The following is a 22680-nucleotide window of genomic DNA, read 5'->3' as shown; positions in this document are numbered from 1 at the left end:
CCTTCTCCCCCCTCGAGACTGTTTAAAATACATCCCAAGGGGAATGACTGGCTTTTAGAAGTTACTCTGACATTTTCAAGCAAAATGATTCATTGATGCATTTTTAAATAATTCTTTGCCAAATAAAGAGCCGCACTGAATTCTCCACAAAGAACTCGGCTCTTCTCCATTCTCTGCTGCTCAGACTTAGAATTTCTTTGGCTTTCTTTTCCTCCCTCCCTCCTCTTTCTTCTGCTTCCTCCTCCTCTTCATAAATGGGAAATGAAATATGTGAGAAACACATGGATTCTGCTTAGGGTGACCAGATGTCTTGATTTTACAGGGACAGTCCCAATTTTTGGGTCTTTTTCTTATATCGGCTCCTATTACCCTCCACCCCTGTCCCAATTTTTCACATTTGCTGTCTGGGCACCCTAATTCTGCTGCATCCTTGCCAGTATCCTACAGGCTGGCACAAGCCTGAAGGAATTTGGTCTGCCCAAATCGTGACTGACACTGAGATCCATGGTGGCATCTTGTCAGGGTCCTATGGGCCACATCAACTCTGCATATGTTTTTATCCAATCAAAATAGATGCATACAGCACAGCCACCACATCGGCTTGCCTTTGTCACATCACAACTGTAGAAATCTGCAACTGATCTCCCCAGACTTCCCCCTGAAGTTACACAGAGTGGGGCAACAAAGGGTCGCATTTGGAACCCTACAGAAGACACTCCGGGCAGTGCACCTCAGGGTGCTGCTACTGAGCGCCCACTGGGCCTGGCATTGCAGGGGCTAAAGTGGAGTCCCTCAACAGGGAGCTCTCTGTGGCCAGTGTATGTCTTTTATGGGTGGTAGGTGATTAGCTGTTAGGTAGCTGGGTGACAGTGCTCTTTGGCTGGGTGACATAAGCGTCAGCCTGCTGCATCCCTTTTTCAGAGGGGATTATCAGAGCTGATTCCAGAAAGGAGAGAGGCCACACCAGAAAATCACAAAATCCCCATGGTACCGATGTACCTCCCTGCCCCAAAATCCCACAGCTGCACTAAGTGCTGGAGAGGGGCAATGCGGTGAAGTAGTGAAACCCTTTCCAGGCCGGCCTCTGAATGTGGCTAGGAGCAGAGAGAAGGTGGGCAGGTGGGAAATCCGGGTCAGGGACCTGCTAAATCTCACTGGGCCCTGGGCCAAAGGGACAGGAAGAGGAGGGGGAAAGAGTGAGAAAGAAATGGAACAGTGATTACATAAGAGGCTTTTCACACACACACACACACACACACCATCTCCTTCCTCACTCATTGCATAGACATTTAGCTGGAAACTCATATCCCCAATGTAACCCTCCTGTGAGCTAGGGCAGACTTATTAGCCACATCTGAGGCCCAGAGAGGTTCAGTGACTAGGCCAAGGCCACACAGCAGCAAAGGTGGGAACAGAACCCAGGAGTCCTAACTGTTAGTCCTGTTCTATAGCCATTGGGAAACATCGTCCCCCATATCCAGATCCACTGATGTCTGGATGAAAACAACCCTCTCTTTGAAGGAGTGGTCATGAGAAAAAAGAATCTCAAGTCTCTGGCCCTGCTTTATTAGGCATCAAACACATCTGCTCAGCGAACAGCAGGTGAGGGATGAAATCATTCGAATCATGTCAGTTACACATCACTAGGATCTCACTCACTGCAGTTCTGTTCCCAGCAGGCATCAGGGCTGCAGCTTCTGCACTTTGGAAAAGAAAATCGCCTCTAAGCTCAGTGTTTGAGAGAGGAATCTTGAAGTAGTTATTCCTTTATATTTATTGTAGTATTACAGATTCCAGCCAACAAACCTCATTCTGAGATATGCAAGAAAGAGTTTTGTATTAGACACAGGAATGCTTTGACAAAGTTACATTGCAACCCCAAACACTCGTGCATATACTTCACTGTCCCAAGCTTCTGTTTGACTTAAGCAGCCCCTCCCATGGCCAACCAAATCATTCTTCTGTTGAAAGAAAGAAAGAAAGAAAGAAAGAAAGAAAGAAAGAAAGAAAGAAAGAAAGAAAGAAAGAAAGAAAGAAAGAAAGAAAGAAAGAAAGAAAGAGGAAACTATGCACAATAAGTCAGTCTTTCACCCTGACTGAATGGAGGAGCAGTTCAATTCCTATTTAACTTAATCAGGAGAGGTGGGGGTTGTGCACCAATATATGCAGGGCTGAATATGGTGCAGTATTTGTTCACATATACCCACCCTCCCATCACCATTAGACACAAATCCACTTTTCCCCAGGCTATTGCCCTGAAGTCATGCTGCTTTGTGCTGTGATGGTATCATATCCAACATGGCAAGCAGGCTGTACAAACATAGGAAGTGCCAGACCGGACCAGACCTGAGATCCAACTAGTTCACAATCTTGTCTGCCACAGTGGACAATACTAGAAGGTTCTGAGGAAAGTGTAAACCCCCACAATGGACAGTTATGTAGTACAGTGCCCCTGGGAAAATGTCTTCCTGACCCTCTGCAGTTAGTGCTTGGCTTACGCATGACGGTGTATATCCCTTTGATATTTTGGTCCTGTCTAGTGTTCTGGGTATCCTTATTCTGAAATCTGCTATAGTCTGTACTTCAAAGATGCCTTATGATGGTGTGTTCCCCAGGCTGATCGTGCTTTGGGTAAAAAAGCACTCTGGTTCTTAAAGTTCAGTTCTTGGATGGGTGACATCTGGGGACCATGCAGATGTGTGAGATACCCTGTGCTCTTTCCTCTGAGCCAGTACTGAGCTTCATCACGTTCTAAAGGACATGACGGTGCTGGAGCAGATGAGCAGAAACCCGAGGACCCCATGATTTGCACACATCAAAGACCTGGTGGCACTTTTTGCAAGAGCTGGGGCATATTGTAATTCTGTAATTTAAAATCCCAAACTCCCATTGCAATTGCGGTGGAATACAGCATCATTCACTTCACGTCCCAGAACTCTCGTGCAATATGGTTGGCTGCTGTTAAACTCGTAAATAGTCACAGCCTTCCACCTGCGAGGAGCCTGCATTTCAGGAGGTGGGTGTGCTGATTCTTGTGTGTCTCAGTTTGGGATGCAAAGAGTGAGAGAAATGCGAGACCATCAGATAGCAGAGAACCCAGATTCCGGGTTTCAGAGCATCACGCTCACGGCTACGCAGTTATTGGTGGGAATGATTTTCTGCTTGAAGGTGAACATCTTCTTCAGCTCGCTGCGGAAGCGGTCATGCAGCCAGGCGTAGAGGAAGGGGTTGCAGCAGGAGGAGCTCATGGCGAACCAGTGGCAGAGCAGCTGGATGAGCAGGAAGTAGTGCTTGTTGATGAGATTGATGTCTATGTCACGAATGATGTTGAAGACATGGATGGGGAGCCAGCAGATCCCAAAGGCAGCCACCACCAGCACGATGAGGCGGAAGATCTTCCTCTTCCTCACCCGGTCAAACTCTGCCTGGCTTTGCGTTGGGTGACCGGGCACCACGCGGTTCTTCAGCTTGACTGTGATGCAGATGTACGCGAGGGAGACAGCTGAGAGGGGCAGGATGTAGGTGATGATCAGGGTGCTGTAGGCATAGGCCAGGCGCTCCTTCTCCTTCTCCATCCAGAACTCCTCACAGATGGCAAATCCTTCCTTCTGGAACTCCACATGATATGTGTGGGCGATGGCGGGGGCCACCAACGTGCAGGACAGCAACCAGATTCCACCCACCACATACACACAGGTGGTGACCGAGATGCGCTTCTTCAGTGGGTGCACCGTGGCATAGTACCTGGAAAGAGAGGGAGAGGGAATGAGCGTGGTGAGTCACAGCTCCCACTGCCGCTTTCTCCTGAATGGCATTATCCCTATAGCTCATATATCTCACCAGTCATGGCATGTTTCCGGCGTGTGTGCACGTATCAAGACCCAAATAAGGCCTCAGCGATGTATAGGAACTTAGCAGCTCACCCTGAGGGGTCATGAGGGGTCCTCCTGACTGAGCTGGGGGCGGAATCAAGCTGAGCTCACATTGCTCTTTGAAGATCTTATTGTTTGCTCTGAACCTGGCAGACGTTGAAACTAGCATTTGGGTCCATGGGTAGAGGAGGGTGGAGCAGGAGCAGTAAACAAATGCTCCAGTGACCAACTGCATGGAGAGAGTGGTCACTACCAGCCACACATCCCCCTGCCATGGTCCCAGAGGGTGACTCATCCACAGTGATGTATACTGAGTAACGTAGTTACCTACATTAGCCGCTAGAGACCATTTTACATTAACGTGCACACGTTCTGCTGCTGTCCTTGTGTTCATGTATTTACAACAGTGGAGATGCTGTTTTAACTGCACTCTCTCTCTGTCCCACCTTTGAAAGCTATAACTCTGCTCTTAATTTGCACCCAAGCCCCTGGTCCAGGTGTTTCAGGGTCAGTATGGGGTTGACGTTTCCCCTCAGAGGGCAAAGCCCTCTCCAAGCAGACAGCTAGTGCTATGCATCTCTGAAATCCTCTGGATACAGCTCAAGTGGGCCCCACATGGTGCCTAGGCCTTGGGCCGGCTCCACTGCACAGGATGGTGCGTCACCCACAATTAATGCACAGGGAGTCCATCTGTAAGAGAACAAAGAACGCTACCCCTACTGAACTGTGGAGTCACTGATGGAAAGATTTCATCCTCTGCTGGTGACTACTATAGAGGACCATCTTCCGGTGTATGATTTTAGAGGCACAGCTCCCATCATTGTTAATGAGTCCTGGGGCACTGTCCCACAAAGTTATGTCTACTGTATATTTGATCAGCTTCATCGACATTACCTGGGTTAGAGAAATGACAGAGGAAAAGGAAAGGCCAGTCAGTACAGGAGACAGGTATCAAAAGGTACAGAGATGCCCAGGTGGCTTCTCCTATTTACCTCATCCCGAGATACAAGAACAAACAGGCACTTGCTGAAACTAGAAGGTTAAAAATTAAAATACATTTTAAAAAGCATTAAGTTTCTCCACCGATGAAAGGCAAGAGTACTTAATGCATTCCCTAGTTAACCTTTGGAACTCACCATCTCAGTATATAACTGAGGTAAAGAGTGAGTGTGGTAAGAACAGCATCTGCCAGTACTTGCACTAGCTAAGGTAAAATTACAAGGACTATCAGCCAGGTTTCAGGGTCTAAACTGATCACTTGATGGTGTAATAAAGCCATTTCCTGCCATAATATATATATGTATATAGTACTGCTCAGTTGGGGAGAACTACATCTCCTGACGCATCCAGCACTGACAACCATCAGAGACAAGCTATCAGACTCAACGGGCTCTTGCTCTGTTCTAGTTCTACCTTCTGCAGTATGTGCCACTCGTTACAGTCCCTAAAGCGTCTGGTAGACCTTAATCGATAAAACTCCACAGAACCACGGGGAATCAGCAGCCGTCAGCCAAGCAGCAGCACGAGCAAATTCCAGGGCTGAGCACAAAAGCGACAAAAGAGGTTTCCCTTCAGTTCCAAAGCTGTCGTTTTCCAGTTAGTCAAACATTTAATGGCTGCTTTTTCTTATTTCATTAGCATTACATTTCGATTGCATTAAATTAAGCAAAGAGGCCTGACATGAGGTGCCAAATCTGCAGGAAATGACACCCTTCCAGTTCAGAAAAGCCTGAAGTCCCTAAGAGCTGTAATTATCCCAGCAGAAGCAAAGCAACAGAATTAACCCCTAGGAACAGCTTTTATTGTGGAAGAACGAAATAATAGCGGCTTTTCTTTTCCCCATCCTGAGGCCTTGTGTTAAACCGTAGGTGCCTTCAGTCGTCTCCAGAAATACCCGGCCCCTCAGAATGCTCCTGATCAACCACCCAGGCAGCCCTTTGTGTAAAGTGACTCTGAATCATACTTGGGAGCTCCAGGCAACATTTTTTAAAAGATTAAAATGAAAAAAAATCACCTAATTAATCTCTTTTCTCCTCCTTCACTAGATGCATTGTTTTCATTTCCTCGCTATTTCTTATGGTCAAAGACTTGTAAGAGCTGAGCCTCCTGCTAGCCATTTTAAGTGACTAAACTGGTTTTATGTAGCACCTTTCACATACTGGGTGTTCTGCATTCAGCACTAACTCACACTCAGCTCCCCCCCCCCCCGACTGTCTGTCTATGTACGTATCCGTACCTCACTCTTCTCCTGGATGTTTGAACCTATGTAACTGATCGACATTCACTTTCGGGAAAGCATCTCGATTCAGGACAGCCCTTAAGCATGTGCTGAACTTTAAACATGTGCTGAAGTCCTACTGACGTCAATGAGACTTAAGCCCACACTCAACTTTCGGCACATGGTTATGTGGTGCCTTGTGTCAGGGCCAGAGAGTTGAAATTATCTAGCTGTGTCCCAGCCTATATTCCAGCTAGTAATAAATGCCCCAATTAGATATTATTCAAATTATTTGTATTTTTATTATGACCTTCTTTTCCCTTTACTTGTATTTTATTACTAGATTGCACAAAACATTCAAGATTATAATGGAAAATAGGGACTGGAAAGGAGCATCTGAAATTAAACAAACCCTCAGCAGAAGTTTGCATAGCAATTGAACTGATCTCTCTGACAATAAACCTACATGTGATGGATATTTAATATTTTTTATAATTTATCATTTATTTTGTCTAGACAGGAAAGCAAGCTTGCATCTGTCACATGATCTTCCCAAAACCAGGATTCTGATCAATCTGTGCCATCAAACAAGCGGGTTAGCCATATACAGAGCTAAGCTCAGGCTAGACCTAGGCTTATAAGAGATGTGCGTTCCCGCTTAACTTTACACACAAGTAGCTCATTGAGATGAAGCACAAGCCTGTCTTTGCAGGATCAGAGCCTTACCCCTGATTCCCTTCTCAGAGGTGCAAGAGAATTCTTTAATTCTAGTGTAAATGGGACCTGTGAACTGAACAGTACCTGACCATTGCATTGGCAAAGGTGATGCTTTGACACAGAATTTGAAGGTTCTGTGACTTGCCCCATTCACAGAGTAAATATTTTAAGGCCATTTCATTCTGGATGCTGTTGGGCTGTGATATGACCAGTTTCTCACAGAACGTATACATCTCTTTAGGGATGTAAGGGTGTGAAATTCCTCAACTCCCAGCCATGCAGAAAGCCAGTGCAAAGCCGGTGAACCACCTAAGTCCTACTTATTTTAGGACTCATGTGGGTCTGGGGTGGTGAATAGACTTTGTGCTGCCGCTTTGCACATAGGAGAATCTCATCCTATCTGAAAGAGTCCCTTTGGAAAGGGCAGCTAAGTGTTTTAGCTAAATCCTTCTGATCCACCATAATTTCCTAACCAACCCTTTGAATTTAAGGGTACTGACCGGTTTCGTAATTCCTGGGAAGGTGCACAAACTCCAAAGACTGGATGGAGGAAAATCCAGGTTTGATTGAACAATAGGAGCCTGATTCACCACTCCACTCCATTAGCTTCACCCTGACATGACTCATCTGGAGTTAGTGAAGTAACACTGGCATGAAACATGTATAAGAGAGTGGTGAATCAGGCCTTATGTTGATAAATAATAGGCAGCCAAGAAGACTTACGGTGATGGGAACTTGAGAAACAGCTAAGATGGCAGGCAGAGGCAGGCAGGGTATTTTCAATAATGACATTTTCCATTCCAAACTAGTGGTGCCTTCTATACCTTGCAAGGAACCGCAGAATCCCTGCTTTAGGGAAGGAAAGGGAGCAGTTAAAAGTAGGGGTCCTTGAACACGTAGCCCTAAGTGTGCAGTTATAAAGGGGATTGTGAATGCTGTAGCTCCTTTCATCTAGATTCTCCTTTACCATGGAGGAACAGCCCAGCCCTAAATGCAAAGAATAGAGTGACAGAAATTCAAGATGGGAAAGCCTTACTGGGACATAACTAGTCCAGCCCCCCATCAGAAAATGCAGGATCAGACCAAACAACACAGTTACCAAGTATATTTAAGTCTCACATAATCAGATTTCCAACACACCCCTTGGCAGGTCATCCTACCTCCTAAGAGATCTGTCAGAAAGTTCTTTCCTGCTCGTCCAGCCTAAATCTTCCCTTTGTTCGTCTAATTTGCTTTGCCTCCACTGCACCTGTTTTGTTCTGCCAGCGTCTGAGTCATGTTTGTATTAAAGATGCTCCTTGTATCTGCGGCTTAGTTTTGGAATCTGCCTATTTCTTTCCATTCCCCACTGGGACTGCAGCCTTCCCTACAAAAGTGACATCACTATGGAAACACAATGTTAAAAAACCCAAAGCCCAAAAAAACAAGCCCCAAACCAGATCCCATGTCTGTCTCCATTTAGGAAGGGATCGTGCCTGCCATTTGGGGGTCAGAACAATTTGTCTAGCACAGATTTGTATGAGAAGGTATTAATAACCTGAAATGAGCAGAAATGATACCTAGTGCTTTACAGACCCAGCAGTCAAGGACATCACTATTTAGTGGCACTGAAATCAGAACAAGAGCAATAGGAAGTTCACTCCCAAACTAAACACACATACATTTCCAGTCCCATGCTGGCTGCTTAGCCCTCCTGGTCAGGTGAAGAGATGTGAAATTAGCTTATTTTGCAACACAGCAGGCTACAAGTTGCAAGCATGGGGAACATTTTATGATCTCTGCCTATCGGAAAGAAGCATGGGGCACAAATATGCCTCACACAAAGAGAAGGAGATTGAGTAGCATATTCCTGTTGTGTTTGCATCACAATTTGGAACCTTCTGGCATGATGACACTAGTTTAATCATCACCATGCCATGGCATCTCTCCAGCCCTGATGAGTGCCAAAGCCACAGGACTTCACTACAAAGTGCACAAGGAGGAAAGGAAATGGAATTGCTATTTGCAGTGATCTAGGCTCTGTCATTGGATCAATCTGTCATACCTGGTGTTTGCACCAGCTCCAAGAAAGTAAGAAGCTTGTTACTGGATTTACAAAGTCATGTCTTGGCACAGTAGAGATGTTTGATCAGGTCACTATCATGCCATAAGCTGCACTGGTTTTAAAGTCACATAGACTTCCCACTTTTACACCAAGCAACAGCACTGAGTGGAAAGACACCTTTTAATGCAGAGTTTGATGTATGTGTAGTGGGCTCTGCAGTGACTTCATGTCAGTGCCCTCAATAACAAGCTCTTCTCCCAGCCAAGTCAGAAGCTTGCTATAACCCACACCGAAGACAACAGAAAAGAGCAAAAGACTATGGTTCAAATCCAAGTCCTGACACAAGGGAAAACGGGCTGTTTCTTTCTCATCCTAGATCCTATATATAGATATTCTGCACCACTGGTATTTTCTGCTCAGCAGAAAGCCAGTGCTGGAAAAGCAGCGGGTGCTGCAGCTAGCGATGAGGTGCAAGGACAGAGCTGGGTGTGTGGGGAGTGGGTCAGGACTGAGCCTCTCTCCTGAATGAGGCTATATTTGCCAGGTGGTGGACTGGACCTCTCTGCAAAGAGCTGCTTAGCAAACAGTGAATGAACATATCGCTGGGAAGCATGGAGATACTGCCTTTCTTGCTCCTGAGACTAGTTTTGTTGCATCCCTCTAAGGAGGATTAATTTCCATTTGCCCTGCTGCCCGCTTTCTAATCTCCTTGTTGGTATGATCAGTTATTACTGCTGTTTGCATGGTGCAGACAATGTCAGCGCCGCCCAAGACACAAAGTGGAGGACATATGTATCATCTCCTCCTGCGCGTATACACAGTTGAATAGACATGCAGGAGATTATTCAATGAATGTAAAAATCTCAGGCCAGATCTTCAAATCAACCTAACTCCACTGATTTCACTGGAGCGACATGGATTACACCAGCTGAGGCTCTGGCCCTAACAGTCGCACTTTAAGAGTAGATCTACATGGCAGTAAAGGTGTGTTCTTACCTTGGGTTAGCTCATTTGAGCTGAAGTAGCAGTAAAGACATGGCAGCTCGGCTTTTACCTTAGGTTAGCAGCTCGAGTGAAAGCCTGCAGGGTTGAACCTGTGCTGCTAACTCGAGTTGCAGTGTCTTCACTACTATTTTACCCTGAGTTAGCTAAGCCAAGTTAAGAACATGCCCTTTATTTGCAGTGTAGACATACCCTACGATACCCTCTCCAGTTGGTCTTTTCACTGCAGCAGCACCGACCTGTTCTTTTCCAGTGCGGGCATCAGGCACTACTCCACTGTCAGTCTGTCTGTCACTCCAAGCCTGGTGGCTCTTTCACTTACACTAGTCTCACTCCCCCGACGGCAGCGAAGTTACTCAAGATCTACAGTGGTATAAATATTGATTGGTTTCCTGTGACACCCATCACCACAGAATCTGAGCACCTCACATACCTTAATGAACAGAGTCTTACGGCACCCCTTTGGGGGAGCAAAGTGTTGGTACTTCCTTTTACAGAGGGGAAACTGAGGCACAGGCAGAAAAAGTGACTTGACTCAGGTGACACACAGAATTGCAGCAGAGCCAGAACTGCAGCCAGATCTCTAAAGTCTTAGTCCTATGGCTTGAATCCAAGCCCCTCCTACTACAGTTAACTACTAAAAGGAGCAATTCTGTACTGTGCAGCGGAAGCTGGACCGACTAGGCTATTGGCAACTCTAGTTTCTAGGGTTCTGTGCTAGAATTCAGAGCAAGAGAAGCTGTCGTCTGCAGGAGATGATGCTCTGAGTTGTTAAAATGTTCAGTCTTTTGTGGCATGGATGTGCATTCATGCTAGATTTGATGCTGAATGACTGCTAGCACTGTGTTTGGTGTGGCAGATTCTCATGAGAGTCTGGTCTCATGAGGCAGTCTGGGAAGGCTGCCTGGGAACTGTCAGGAGTGAGAGCTGATTTGCTTTGGTGAGCAGAAAACATCTGAAGAGCTGGATGGCTGACGTTTATTAATCTTGCCCTGAAGGGGACTCCAGACAGCATGGATTGTAAGTGAGGTAATTGACAGGCACCAAAAGAAAAGCACTTGAAAATGAAGAGAAGCCTCAAGAAATTGAGCTGGGTTAGAAGAAAGTGATCAATGGGAATCTAATTCCAGGTGCTTGCCTCATCTGGGCTCGATTGTGCTACTGAATGCCTCTCAAGATCAAGCAATGAGAGAGCAAAAAAATACCTGACCCAACCTAGGGCCGAAGCCTGAGGTTCTTACTCAGTCCTTATTCAGGTAGGCCTCCAATTAACTTCTGTTGGAGTAAAAACTGCAGAAGGGACTGTGAATTTGGCCTATACACATTAAGGGCCAGATTATCAAAAGTGCTCCGCCCCCAGCAACTCCCATAGCTTTCAATGGCAAACGTATCCACTTCCGTTAGGTGCCTGAACAGGTGGTGATCTCTGCTGAAAATCTGGCCCTAAGGGCTTGATTTTACACAGTGCTGAGCACCCTTTAATCCCATTTTGTGGGCGAAGAAAGCCGCAGTGCGGGTCCAGATCCCTGTGGGCAAGAGTGTGTCCCTCCTTTCCACACCTGTGTGGCAGAAGGGAGAACATAAGGATCCTGCTCCTTTTTGCAGCCCTCTCAGGGAGAACACAGCCCCGGAACACAGGAGAATTCAGGGGCTACTACGGAGTTGCTCCCCATTGGTTACCCGGGTGTTACACAACTATCAATCCCCCTTCCCAGCCTAGATCCCCAGAGCCTGGAGTCAGGCCAAGGAGGGGGCCTACAGGAATATATTGATCCTTTAAATGGTCTCAGCGGGGTAAGCTGAGCCGATGGGGCTGAAAGTTAACAGTGAGTGAGCAGAATTGACCACGAGAACTGTAGGAAACAGCTGCTGCAAAGGAAATGGAGGGAAATAATAAGAGGGAGGGAAATTAATATTAATTCTGACTGAGACACAGGAACTCCCGGCTGTGTCTGTAATAATTTCTCTAGCACCTCTCATTCACAGGTGCCCAGATGCTTTGCAAACACTAAGCCTCTCACCCTGGATAGTTATTCCCATTATACAAAACAATTTAGAATCAGATTCTAGAAGAGCCCAGCTCCAACTTAGACACCTGCAAGTGGCCAGGCTTACAAAAGATCTGAGAACTACTGCTGGTTGGAAGAACTTCAGTGGAACTGCCTTGCAAAATGCAGTTGTCTCAAACTCAAAACCATGTTGTATGCACCAAAATTTGGTTTGGCGGGAGGGGGAATGAATCCCAGCAATGAAAAACAACCATTTTGATTTTTCATTTTTGAAACAACTTTTTGCTTTGAATATCTTTTTATTTGTATTATATTGTATATTGTAACACAAAATAATAAAGTAAAAATTGGCACCAAACATTTTGATTGCTCTGAAACTTTTTTTTCCTGGAATTTTCCTTCCTAGAGCATTCTGAAATTTGCAGGTTTTCTTCCAATTTGAAACAGAGCCAAGATTTAGACATCTCAAAATCCTTCTTGAAGCAGAATTCCTGTCCTGGAACAGCTCTACTCAACATGCCAGTGCTGATGTCTCTTAGTACCTGGACTTAAGTGTTGCAGTGGGAGCTGAGGGTTCTTTTAAAAATCTGTCTCCAGCTGTGGGTGCTAAGTGCTTGCAAATCTGTTCCTGAGCTCTGCTGAAAGTCTGATCCTCTGATTTGCCCACAGTCTCTCACAAGTCACGTTTCAGAGTAACAGCCGTGTTAGTCTGTATTCGCAAAAAGAAAAGGAGTACTTGTGGCACTTTAGAGACAAGTCAGTGATAGATCCTAGAGGTGTCAATAGGCGCATTTGATAAACACCATTCAGATACATTAATAAAACAAAATCAATCAGTCCCTTCACCACCCTGTGCCTCAGTTTCCCTGATCTGTAAGATGGGGATAATAAATCATGCCTATCCTCATTAGGGCGCTGTGAGGGTTGTCACATTAATATTTGTACATTTGAAGAGGCAAAATGTGATGTAAGGGAAAGTAATAAGATTTATAATTAATTACTGAAATTATTAAAATTTCAGTTCCCCCTCATCTCCAAAGTGATCCTTTTTCTATGCAAAAACCTAGACATTTTTTACACTTGGAATTTCATTTTGCTGAAAATCCTTTTTCACAGTGAATCACACAAAACTGCAAAGTGTCACATGCCCCAGTACAATAAAAAGCCAAATACCTGAAGGACGACCCATCAATCTCATAGATCTTGGGAGACAGGCCAGTCCTTGCTTACAGACAGCCCCGCAACCTGAAGCAAATACTCACCAGCAACCACACAACAAAAACACTAACCCAGGAACCTATCCTTGCAACAAAGCCTGTTACCAACTGTATCCACATATCTATTCAGGGGACACCATCATAGGGCCTAATCACATCAGCCACACTATCAGAGGCTCGTTTACCTGCACATCTACCATCATGTGCCAGCAATGCCCCTCTGCCATGTACACTGGCCAAACTGGACAGTCTCTATGTAAAAGAATAAATGGACACAAATCAGACATCAAGAATTATAACATTCAAAAACTAGTCGGAGAACACTTCTATCTCTTTGGTCACTCGATTACAGACCTAAAAGTGGCAATTCTTCAACAAAAAAACTTCAAAAACAGACTCCAATGAGAGACTGCTGAATTGGAATTAATTTGCAAACTGGATACAATTAACTTAGGCTTGAATAGAGACTGGGAGTGGATGTGTCATTACACAAAGTAAAACTATTTCCCCATGTTTATTTCCACCCCCCCCCCATTGTTCCTCAGACGTTCTTGTCAACTGCTGGAAAGGGTCCACCTTGATTATCACTACAAACAGTTCCCCACCACCACCCCCACTCTCCTGCTGGTAATAGCTCACCTTACCTGATCACTCTTGTTACAGTGCGTATGGTAACACCCATTGTTTCATGTTCTCTGTGTATATAAATCTCTCCACTGTATTTTCAACTGCATGCATCCAATGAAGTGAGCTGTAGCTCACCAAAGCTTATGCTCAAATAAATTTGTTAGTCTCTAAGGTGCCACAAGTACTCCTTTTCTTTTTGCAGATACAGACTAACATGGCTGCTACTCTGAAAGATTTCTTAGTGATATTGAAAAGATTTTGCTCTTTTGAGGCCAAAAAATTACTAAATAATTCCCTCACCCAAATTTTTTAAAAAAGGAAAATCATCATTTCCAAAGGGCTGGCTAGGAACTAGTTACCTGTCTACAGCAATCGCTGTGAGGGTGAAGACAGACACATAGACTGTCATAGGTTGCATCAGGAACACGAAATAACACAAGAACTTCCCGAAGATCCAGCCCTGTGGGTTGAAGGCGTAGGCCAGGGTAAAAGGAACACATGTCGCACACATCAGCATGTCTGAGAAAGCCAAGTTCCCGATGAAGAAGTTGGTGACATTGTGCATCTTCTTGGTCCTACAGATGACATAGAGGAGAAGGTAGTTGCCGAAGATGCCGATCAGCACCACCAGGGCGTAGCAGGGGATGATGAGGGGCTTGAAGGACTGGATCAACTGGACTCCCGTAAACTGAGAGCTGGAATTGGAGCTGTTCTTGAGGACGATCTCATTGATGCTGTCATTGGTTGGGAGCTTGTCCCAATTCCCAATTGGTTCCATGAGTCAAAGTCAACTGAGAAGCAAGCTTAGACAAGAGCAGAAGGGGGTCAGCATTAGTGACGTTAATTACAGGGTCATAACCATGATTCCATTCATTTTCAGTTCATGGATATAGTTAGCAACCCGTGTATGTGCCATTTATGATTGAGTCCTTCTGTGGGCATCTCTTTTGGTTGGAGCAGCAAACAATCCATGAGAGGTCAAATGTGACCTGTTAACCTGATTCAGTCTCTCAGCTTTGCAGAGAGTTTCCATTTATGTTTGAGTATACCTGTGTGAACAGTTATTCAGGTGCTACCCACTGATTCTCCTCTCTGTTCTGTAATTCACGGGACACACCTTGAGAATTGAATTGAAATGTCCTTGTGGTACATCAAATTTTACTTCATGTTTGTGCTCCAGCTGCATCTAGCCTTCATACTGAGGCCAATTTGGTTCCCCTCAAGTCCTGTCCCTTTAGCCTCCTTATAATCTGATTTCTTTGTCTCAAACTTCCTCAGAATATTTTCCCCCGTTTAGTTTTCCTGGCTTGTCTGGAAGGTCTGGGAAGTGGTTTGTTCTACAGATTCCTGGGAAAGAAGATGGAAAAACTGAGGTTTAGAAGAGGAGGGATTCAGATAAATAGCCCTCCCCTGATAAAGGGGACAATTCTAAGAAGAGAGGGCCAGGCCCCAAATTTAGGATTTGAAAGAAAGACAGAAATCGGTGGACACAGAATAGATTCAGTCTTGGAATACAAATCCCTCCAAGTCACCTCCACCATTCATGTCCCTTCTTATCCTTGTCTGTCAGGGGGTTTTGGTTGGCCAGTGCAGAGCCACAAGTACACAGTACTCATGCCCGCGAAGCTGATACCATGAGAACTTCTGCTGTACATCACTCAGGAGTGTATACAACTCATTTCCAGAGACCCTTCAATTCTCCATAAGTATGAGATAATGAATGGATTCCTGCTGTTATTCACAATGAGTACACACAAGTGCATTCCACAGCCAGCGGGTTTTATTATGTTCTTAAAATATATGCTTTCCCACAAAGCATTGGGAGTTGCAGCTCAAATTATTTTTCAGTCTGACCTGAAAAACACTATTCTAGCACCTAATCTCCCATTTTTCTATGGAAGAGGGTTAGTGAGCTTTTTAGTAAAGTAGCCCATTTCTCCTTTCCTGAACCCCTTCATTTCCATCTTTGTCAGCTATTATTTCACTCTGTAAACTCCTACGGTGAAGTCTTATCTAATTTAATAGAACAAAAATCACACACTTTCTATAGACTTTAGGAAACATCTTACAGAACTGAATAAAGAATTCTATCCCTGCCATAGAATTCTATAGGATGACTCCAAAAACCTATAGAAAGCTTAGCAGACTCTGTTAAATCTAGATTTTTAGATTAATTTCTATTGAGCCCCGTTGGTTTTATCCTTATTCAACTTTATGGAACTTTTCCATACAGGGAGCATTTTGAGACACTGTTCATATGGAAGATGCTTTCAAAATAAACAAAATATTATGAAAGGCAATTTCAAAGTATTATTTCTGTGAAACCCTAGCAAAGTAATGCATTTTACATCACAGCCATATCCTCAAACCTTTCCATTCTGCTCCCAAATGAGCTTCCAAATGTGAATTGTAGAAAGAAACTAGCTGTCTCAGCAACACAATGAATGTAAAATCCTCCTTTACATTATTTTGTATAGGAGTCCTTGCTTCTTCTGAGATGATACTAAACAGCAAAATAATACCATCTCAGCTGTCCACGCTAAGGGCATGTTTACAATGAGACACCAGTTTTCAGGAAATAAGTAACTTCTACAATGCAGTAGCATCTATCTACAGAACCGTTCCAACCAGTTAGGCACATTTCTTGCTCACTAGTTGGGTTATGCATACAGTACATTTAAAAGAAAAAGAAAAATCTGCTTCTCCATTTGGGCTGAATATTCCCTCTGTAAATGCAGATAAAAGAAAACCATTGCATTCTCTACTGACCTGGTGCAGAGGAAAGTCAGGGCGGAAGGGCACTCAGGAGCTGTGTTAATTCCAGGAGGGGTTTGTGTGTCAGAGAGAGGAAGAGAATTCAGACTGCTCTCTGATCCTTTGGGGCTCTGTATTCCAACTATGCTCATATCTGTGTGCTGAACTTACGGAGATCCATGCTTCCAACCCTCTCACTCCCCCCACTGGCTGCTGCCTCTCTCCGCTCCTTCCTGTAACCGCAATGAGGATATGGAGCTTGATTCTCTTCTGCCACAACTGTCAATTAGCAGTAACTTCTTTGAAGCTGGAGGAGGAGAAAATTCCAGGCTGGAGCCCTCAGCCCAGAGATGTCAAAGGCCCTTTTTGCTTACATCTCAATGGCCCTTCTCTGCAGGGCTCAATTTGTGCCAGGGCTCACCAGGACAGAGCCCCAGCATCTCTGGACTTGGCAGTTCGTAGCCCTGGAACCTTTGGGCTTGGCAGTTCATAGCCCCAGCATCTCTGGGCTTGCCATGTCAGTTTTGAAAGTGCAAAAATTGCTTGAGCCCCAGCACCTGATTGCTTGAGCCCTAGACCTCTGTCATTCTAAGTTAAGCACTTCTTCTCTATGATGTCTATGAAAAAACAGTGAAGTGCTGAACAAGCTCCAGGTAGAAAGTCAAAGGTTGAAGGTGCAGCTAAGAGACAACCCCTGTTTCTAGACAGTATCGTAACCGTTGGTGGCATTGTTCAAAGCCCTCATCAGTCCAATACCAGCTGATAAAATAAGTACAATTGATGTTTAATCTCATTCGCAAGCGCTTTTTGCAAGAGTCAGAGTGTTCAATTCAGCTATCATGTTCCACCCAAGAAGTGGCCACATTTCAGCGGTGGGTGAAAGGATCCCTGTGTACGACGATTCTTTGGGAGGATGGGTGTTATCCAGTGTCATTGTCAGTGATCCCTCGAGGTCGAGAATGATCTCTTTCACAGGTTTTATTTTTCATGGGTCCTTTGGTGACTGAGGGAGTCTGATCCTTGAGCCACAGGCTTGTTGGCAGACGTTGCAGGTTGTGCTGGAAGACAGGGCAGGGCCAAGATTGCTGCTTGACCATTGTCTTTTCTTTCTTTTCTGGCATTTTTCTGCGACCAGGGCAAGGCGATTTTCCTCAGAAGTGGACGTTCCCTCTCTGACAAGTCTTCACCAGTTATCCCTATCCTGGGCTGCTGTCTCCCAGTGCGTGGTGTCGATGCCACATCTCTTGATGTTGATCTTGAGGGTGTCTTTAAAGCGTTTCTTTTAGCCTCCCTGTTTCCTTTCTTCTTGGTGAGTTGGGCGTACATCAGGCATGCGTACACAGTGCCCGCTCCACCTCAGCTGCTGCTGGATAATCAGGGCCTCAACACTGAAGAGGTTGGCCTCTGTGAGGACACTGCCCCTTTATAATAACTATTTTCTTACAATGCATCTCCTTTCCATCACTTGTTTAATTCAGGGGGTATTCATTAACAACTGTTTGAATTCCTGATCAACGACACCAAAGAGACTATAGAATCTTCTACTAAATTTATTCCCAGTTCATCTGAGCCATCATGTAATTTGATGTAAACCTCAGTAATGAGCCACTTGTATTTAGAAAAGAACACAGCATCTGTCCTTTATTGTGATCTGTTTTGATTGCTTTAGGCAGGTATTAATTGGAGGATTTGATGGTCACAATTCTGGGCACCTACATCTGTATTCCTCCTCCACCCCCAGGCTTCCAGCTCCCCAGCCATCTCCTCTCTTGGGCAGAGACATGCATCCCTCTTCTGACCAGGGTATTTCCAGGCTGCACAGTTCCCTGCCTGCACTGTGAATTTCCCAGCAAAATCAGACTGGCCTGCTTTACTTCACTGTCCTTGAGGCGAAAACAGTGTAATTGCCAAAGTAGAGTTACCACACAGCTCTTTCTAAGCAAGCAAATTTATTTTCAAGGGAAAAGCAGTTCAGAGAAAATACATTCAAGCAATAAAAGAAGCTACACCCATGCTAATACTTGACACCACCCCAACTCCAACAAGGGTTCTGGCTGGTGAACAGTCCTTCAAATCCCACCATGGGTTTTGTCTGTGGTCACACGTTCAGAACAAGCACCCCATGAATCTGAGAGTTACTTTTTTATGCCATTTGGGCCTTTTGATCCTGGAAATCGGTAAGTTGTAGGCAAAAGTCCCCTGCCCAGGACAAGCTTCCAAAGATCAGGTTTAGAGACAGGCATTTGCATTCCCCTCCTCCCAAGTATTTCCTAGGAAACCTACTCAACTAACAGATCATTCTTGTCTTGGCCCATTGTTCAAAAGAGTCCTTTGAAGCTCCTAACACTTCCCAAGGTTTACATTCGTCATGTCTCGTAGATAAGTTACGGACAATCCCACAACAACACATAAACATTTGCATTTTAATGCAATGATCTCCTAAGATAGTTACACTTAATTCAGTCGGGTTTAACTGGATTCAATAAGGTTTGTCCAGGGCATTACAGGAAATCGCCATTCTGTCACACTGATCACTCTCATAGTTATCTCTCCCTGATGCGAGGGGACAGACTCTCTGACCCACTGCAGCTCCCTTCCCCAACTGAGATCTGAGCAGACATTCCCATGGAAGCCCGACACTACGCACACTCAGGCTAAATTGTATCCACTTCATAAAATATAGTTCTCTTTTCTTGGAGAGTTTCCCTCTATAATGAAAGAGATGAGCTTGGATTCCAAAGAAGGCCAGATGCCTGAACTCTGACAGCTGAGACCCTGGGGATAAGTTTTTCCTGATTACTGCTAAGCCAGATAGCAATAGAAGTGAGCCTGGAGGTCTGTAGTATGTGAGTCCCTTCTCCACTCTGCTCCCTACGCCAGTGGGATACACAGGCTTTCATCTCTATTTCTCCTGATTAATTCTGGAAGTGGGCTCTGCCTGACGCTCACTCGGAGGCCCACAGTTGTGCAGAATCCACAGACTCCCTGGGGAAGCTGAAGGTAGCCTGGGAGAAATATCTAAAGCATCTTTTATGTTAAATAGAGTATCATCAGCATTAAACTTGTGTTTGAACTCCCTGCTCATGTGAAAATGTCACCATCAAATGTCTTTAAACCACTGGGTTATTCATTAAAAAAGAGACACCATTTACTGCCTGCTGTCTTGTACATATAACTTTGTGAAGTGCTTTGGGGTTACTGTTTGCAAGAAAGATACACTACAGAATACAGTAGTTATATTAATTTCACCTCTCACCAAACCCAACTTCCTAAAGCACTTTACAAGCTCAGACTGAAAACAGACGCTGTACATATATATGGAGATCTGCCTATCATCTTAGTATCAGAGCCCACACCCCTGTGAGGTAAGGCAGTGTGATTATCCCCATTGTACAGATGGGAACTGAGGCACAGAGTAGATTAAGAGACTTGCCCTAGGTCACACAGGGAGTCTGTGAAAACCTGGGTTTTCTAAGCCTGAGAGCAATGCCCTTTCCACTCTGCCTCTCCCACTCCTGAAATGCAGCCACCTCTGAGGTGGAGTGCAGCAGCCGTTTTAAGGACATGATCTGAAGCCTACTGAAGTCAATTGAAAGGCTTCCACTGCCTTCAACAGGCTTCGGATCATGTCCTCGGAGTGCACAGCAACGTTGCTCAAAAAGTGGAGAGGAAGTGGAGAGGAATCCCGTATGAGATTGAAACCGCAGGGGGATTTATGGAGGTTAATTGTAATGAACTGAATTGCAAGTGGGCTGAGACGTTTTGGCTAACACCACTGGTCTAACTCCTTCCCGGGAGCTGGCCACATCACAAAACCCTCCATCCCAGTTGGCTCGAATTGGCAGTAATCCTTATGGACAGTCTCAGCAGCGAGGCCAAGTATGGAATGAGCCCTAGCCCCTGACCTACCCAAGAGAGAGCCCCTGCAGGCCCAGTCTGTTCTGCAGTGAAGCCATTGATTTCAGTTCACTTCATTGCTATGTAAGGGCTGAGATTCAAAGCCTGTGGCTACAGAGAGGGAGCCATTCAGTTTCCAGGGTTGCCATGGAGTCTGAACTTCCCTTTTAGCCCTACAGGTCCATCAAGGCTGAGAGGCTTGGTCAGGGGAGAGATGTGGGGGAAGCATGAGCTTTCACGGCCTAGGCTGCACCTGCTGTGCTGGGGAGAAATCCACCCCTCTGCAGAGGGTCCAGCCCAAGAAGTATGTTTCTTCTCCCCTCCCCTCCCCCAAATAGGGCTGCAGTGGTGCACAGCGGTGAATTTCACCCCAGATGATTAGAGGACGGCACATCAGTCACCCGGGCTCAGCATAACACCTTTCATCAGTGCTCCACTCCCTGGCAAACACTAGAAGAAAACAGCCTGTTGCACTTGGGGTGAAAAGTGTCATTTTCCAGGCCCCAGATGCCCAGCCCTGGGGGTTGGCATGTGGGGGACAAAGGACACCTGTTTGGCCTTCACTGAGTTCTTCTGTCCCTCCCCAAATCATTGGGATTTATGAATTGAAGCTACCGTGGCTGTGATGCTGAAGACATTCATTTTCTTTGCACTGCAGGCCATTAATGCACTAGCCTGGAAGCTCCTAAGTACTGGGAAATGATCCAGCTGAAAGCTCTCAGCCATTATGTCAATGAGAAAACAAGGCTTAGGGGAGAAACAGAAGAAATCTCTCTGAATGGTGCATACAGGATGTCACCCAAAGCTAGAGCCCGATTCTCCACTACCCCGCACCTTGTGTAGTCATTTACACTGGTGCAAATCGAGTGGAAGATGCTGCTGAGTCAGACTGACCTGGAGCGAGGGACCCGCCTCTGCATGGCTCATTCAATCTTTGGCTTCAGCTAAGACTACCAGTCAGTGCCACCTGCTAACGTGTCTCTGCGAAGAACCAAACTGAGGTCAGTTCCGCCTTCCCCAATGTCACATAGGCCACCAAGCAGCCAGCAGATGCTAAAACCCAGGAGCTACGCACCTGGGCTAGATTTGAACTGGTAACCTAAGGCTACAGGGCCCTTTCAGATCCCCTGAGCCATCCAACTCACCTTCTAGCGTGCTTTGTTTGTTGCAGTTTTGTTTCCATGGCATTGAGTGTCTTCTATTAATTACTGTCCTGTTGCCATGGTTACCTCAAAGTGATCTGTGATGTGCTGCCATGCAGGACGTTGTTTGAACTCCACAAACACCTAAACAAGGGCATGGGAAAGCAGAAAAAGAATGAGCTGGCGGCACCTGAGATCTCCTCTAGTCCAAAGGTGCAGCGAGCGGCCCAAAGCACGGAGCTCGTCTCAAAGGGCTTCCGTCCATTCATCTCTAATCCCACAAGTGGAGCGGGCTCTGAGCTGGGGAGGGCTGTAACTGGATCCTACCAGGGTGTGTTGCCATCGCACAATCTCCTGTTAGCATTAGCTTTGCAGACGAGTGCTTTTGAGTCAGTTCCAGCTCTGTTAAAGCCACTTCATCTCTCCAGTTTACACAGCTGTAGACCAGAGCCCATAATAATACAAACCTACCGCACAGGGTGCGTATCCATCGATCCCCCATAGAGACATCTGTCTATCTCCCACCACAGAAATGCAACCACCAGCCATTCAGCCATCCTGGGTGTTACCCTAGTATCTGAGTGCCTCCCAGGAGTTACAAACCAACCCACCCACCCAACAGGGGCCTCTCTTCCTTCCTTCCTCACTGGCAAGGTGCAGGCTCAGGCTTACTGGATGCAGCAGTGTGGGAATGCTGGCGTGAGCTGTGGGTGCTATTACAGGCCGGCCTGGGCGAAGAGGTAGGGTTTGTGTTTAGCTCTGAATGCAGAGCAGGTTAGTGGGTGGTTTTACTCCACCTGGCACTGGGTTCCACAGACCAAGGTGGCAGGTCTGTCACCTGCACTAGGGTCATAGTTGTCCCAGGAGGTATGGTGAATGTTCAGAGCAACCTGCAAGTGCTAACTAATGGAGAATAAAGGTGCTAGATCGGCACTACGTCTTATTCATTTACCTGCTTTTCCTGTCAGTGTGAGACTGGGGAGTAAAGTCTCACCCTTTAATTAATTTTTCTAGACAGAGCTTTGTTTTGTCTCTTTTTTTAAATCAATGATGTGATCCAAGCCAGGCTGGGTGGATGCAACTCTGCTTGTCAGAAACCTGGACATCAGCTGGAGGATTTGAACACAGAAAACCAGTGGGCCCAGGGCTTGAGAAATCAACAATGGCACAGGGTGTGTGTC

General features: G+C 45.6%; 1 protein-coding gene across 2 annotated transcripts; it reads right to left on the bottom strand.

The window, feature by feature from the left end:
• Positions 1-1585: 1585 nt before the first annotated feature.
• LOC311513447 (prolactin-releasing peptide receptor-like) lies at positions 1586-16594 on the bottom strand. Of its 2 annotated transcripts, none has more exons than XM_084615293.1 (3): positions 16476-16594; positions 14066-15053; positions 1586-3744 (listed from the first exon to the last, which is right to left on the bottom strand). In XM_084615293.1, exons 2-3 carry the CDS (start codon positions 14482-14484, stop codon positions 3111-3113), a joined length of 1053 nt encoding a protein of 350 aa, XP_084471419.1. In that variant the 5' UTR covers positions 14485-15053; positions 16476-16594; the 3' UTR covers positions 1586-3110. The 2 variants fall into 2 exon arrangements, with proteins under 2 accessions (XP_084471419.1, XP_084471420.1); XM_084615294.1 differs by having other exon boundaries at positions 14066-14509; positions 16476-16561.
• Positions 16595-22680: the final 6086 nt, after the last annotated feature.

This window comes from Lepidochelys olivacea (assembly GCF_965140295.1).
Source record: "Lepidochelys olivacea isolate rLepOli2 genome assembly, chromosome: 26".
NCBI lineage: Eukaryota > Metazoa > Chordata > Testudines > Cheloniidae > Lepidochelys > Lepidochelys olivacea.
This window is presented reverse-complemented; position numbering and strand designations above follow the sequence as displayed.

Coding starts and splice junctions, on each gene's coding strand:
- LOC311513447 (XM_084615293.1), bottom strand. CDS start 14,484: ATGGAACCAATTGGGAATTGGGACAAGCTCCCAACCAATGACAGCATC. Junction 3,745..14,065: donor ACAGCGATTGCTGTAGACAG/GTAACTAGTTCC, acceptor CTCTCTTTCCAG/GTACTATGCCACGGTGCACC.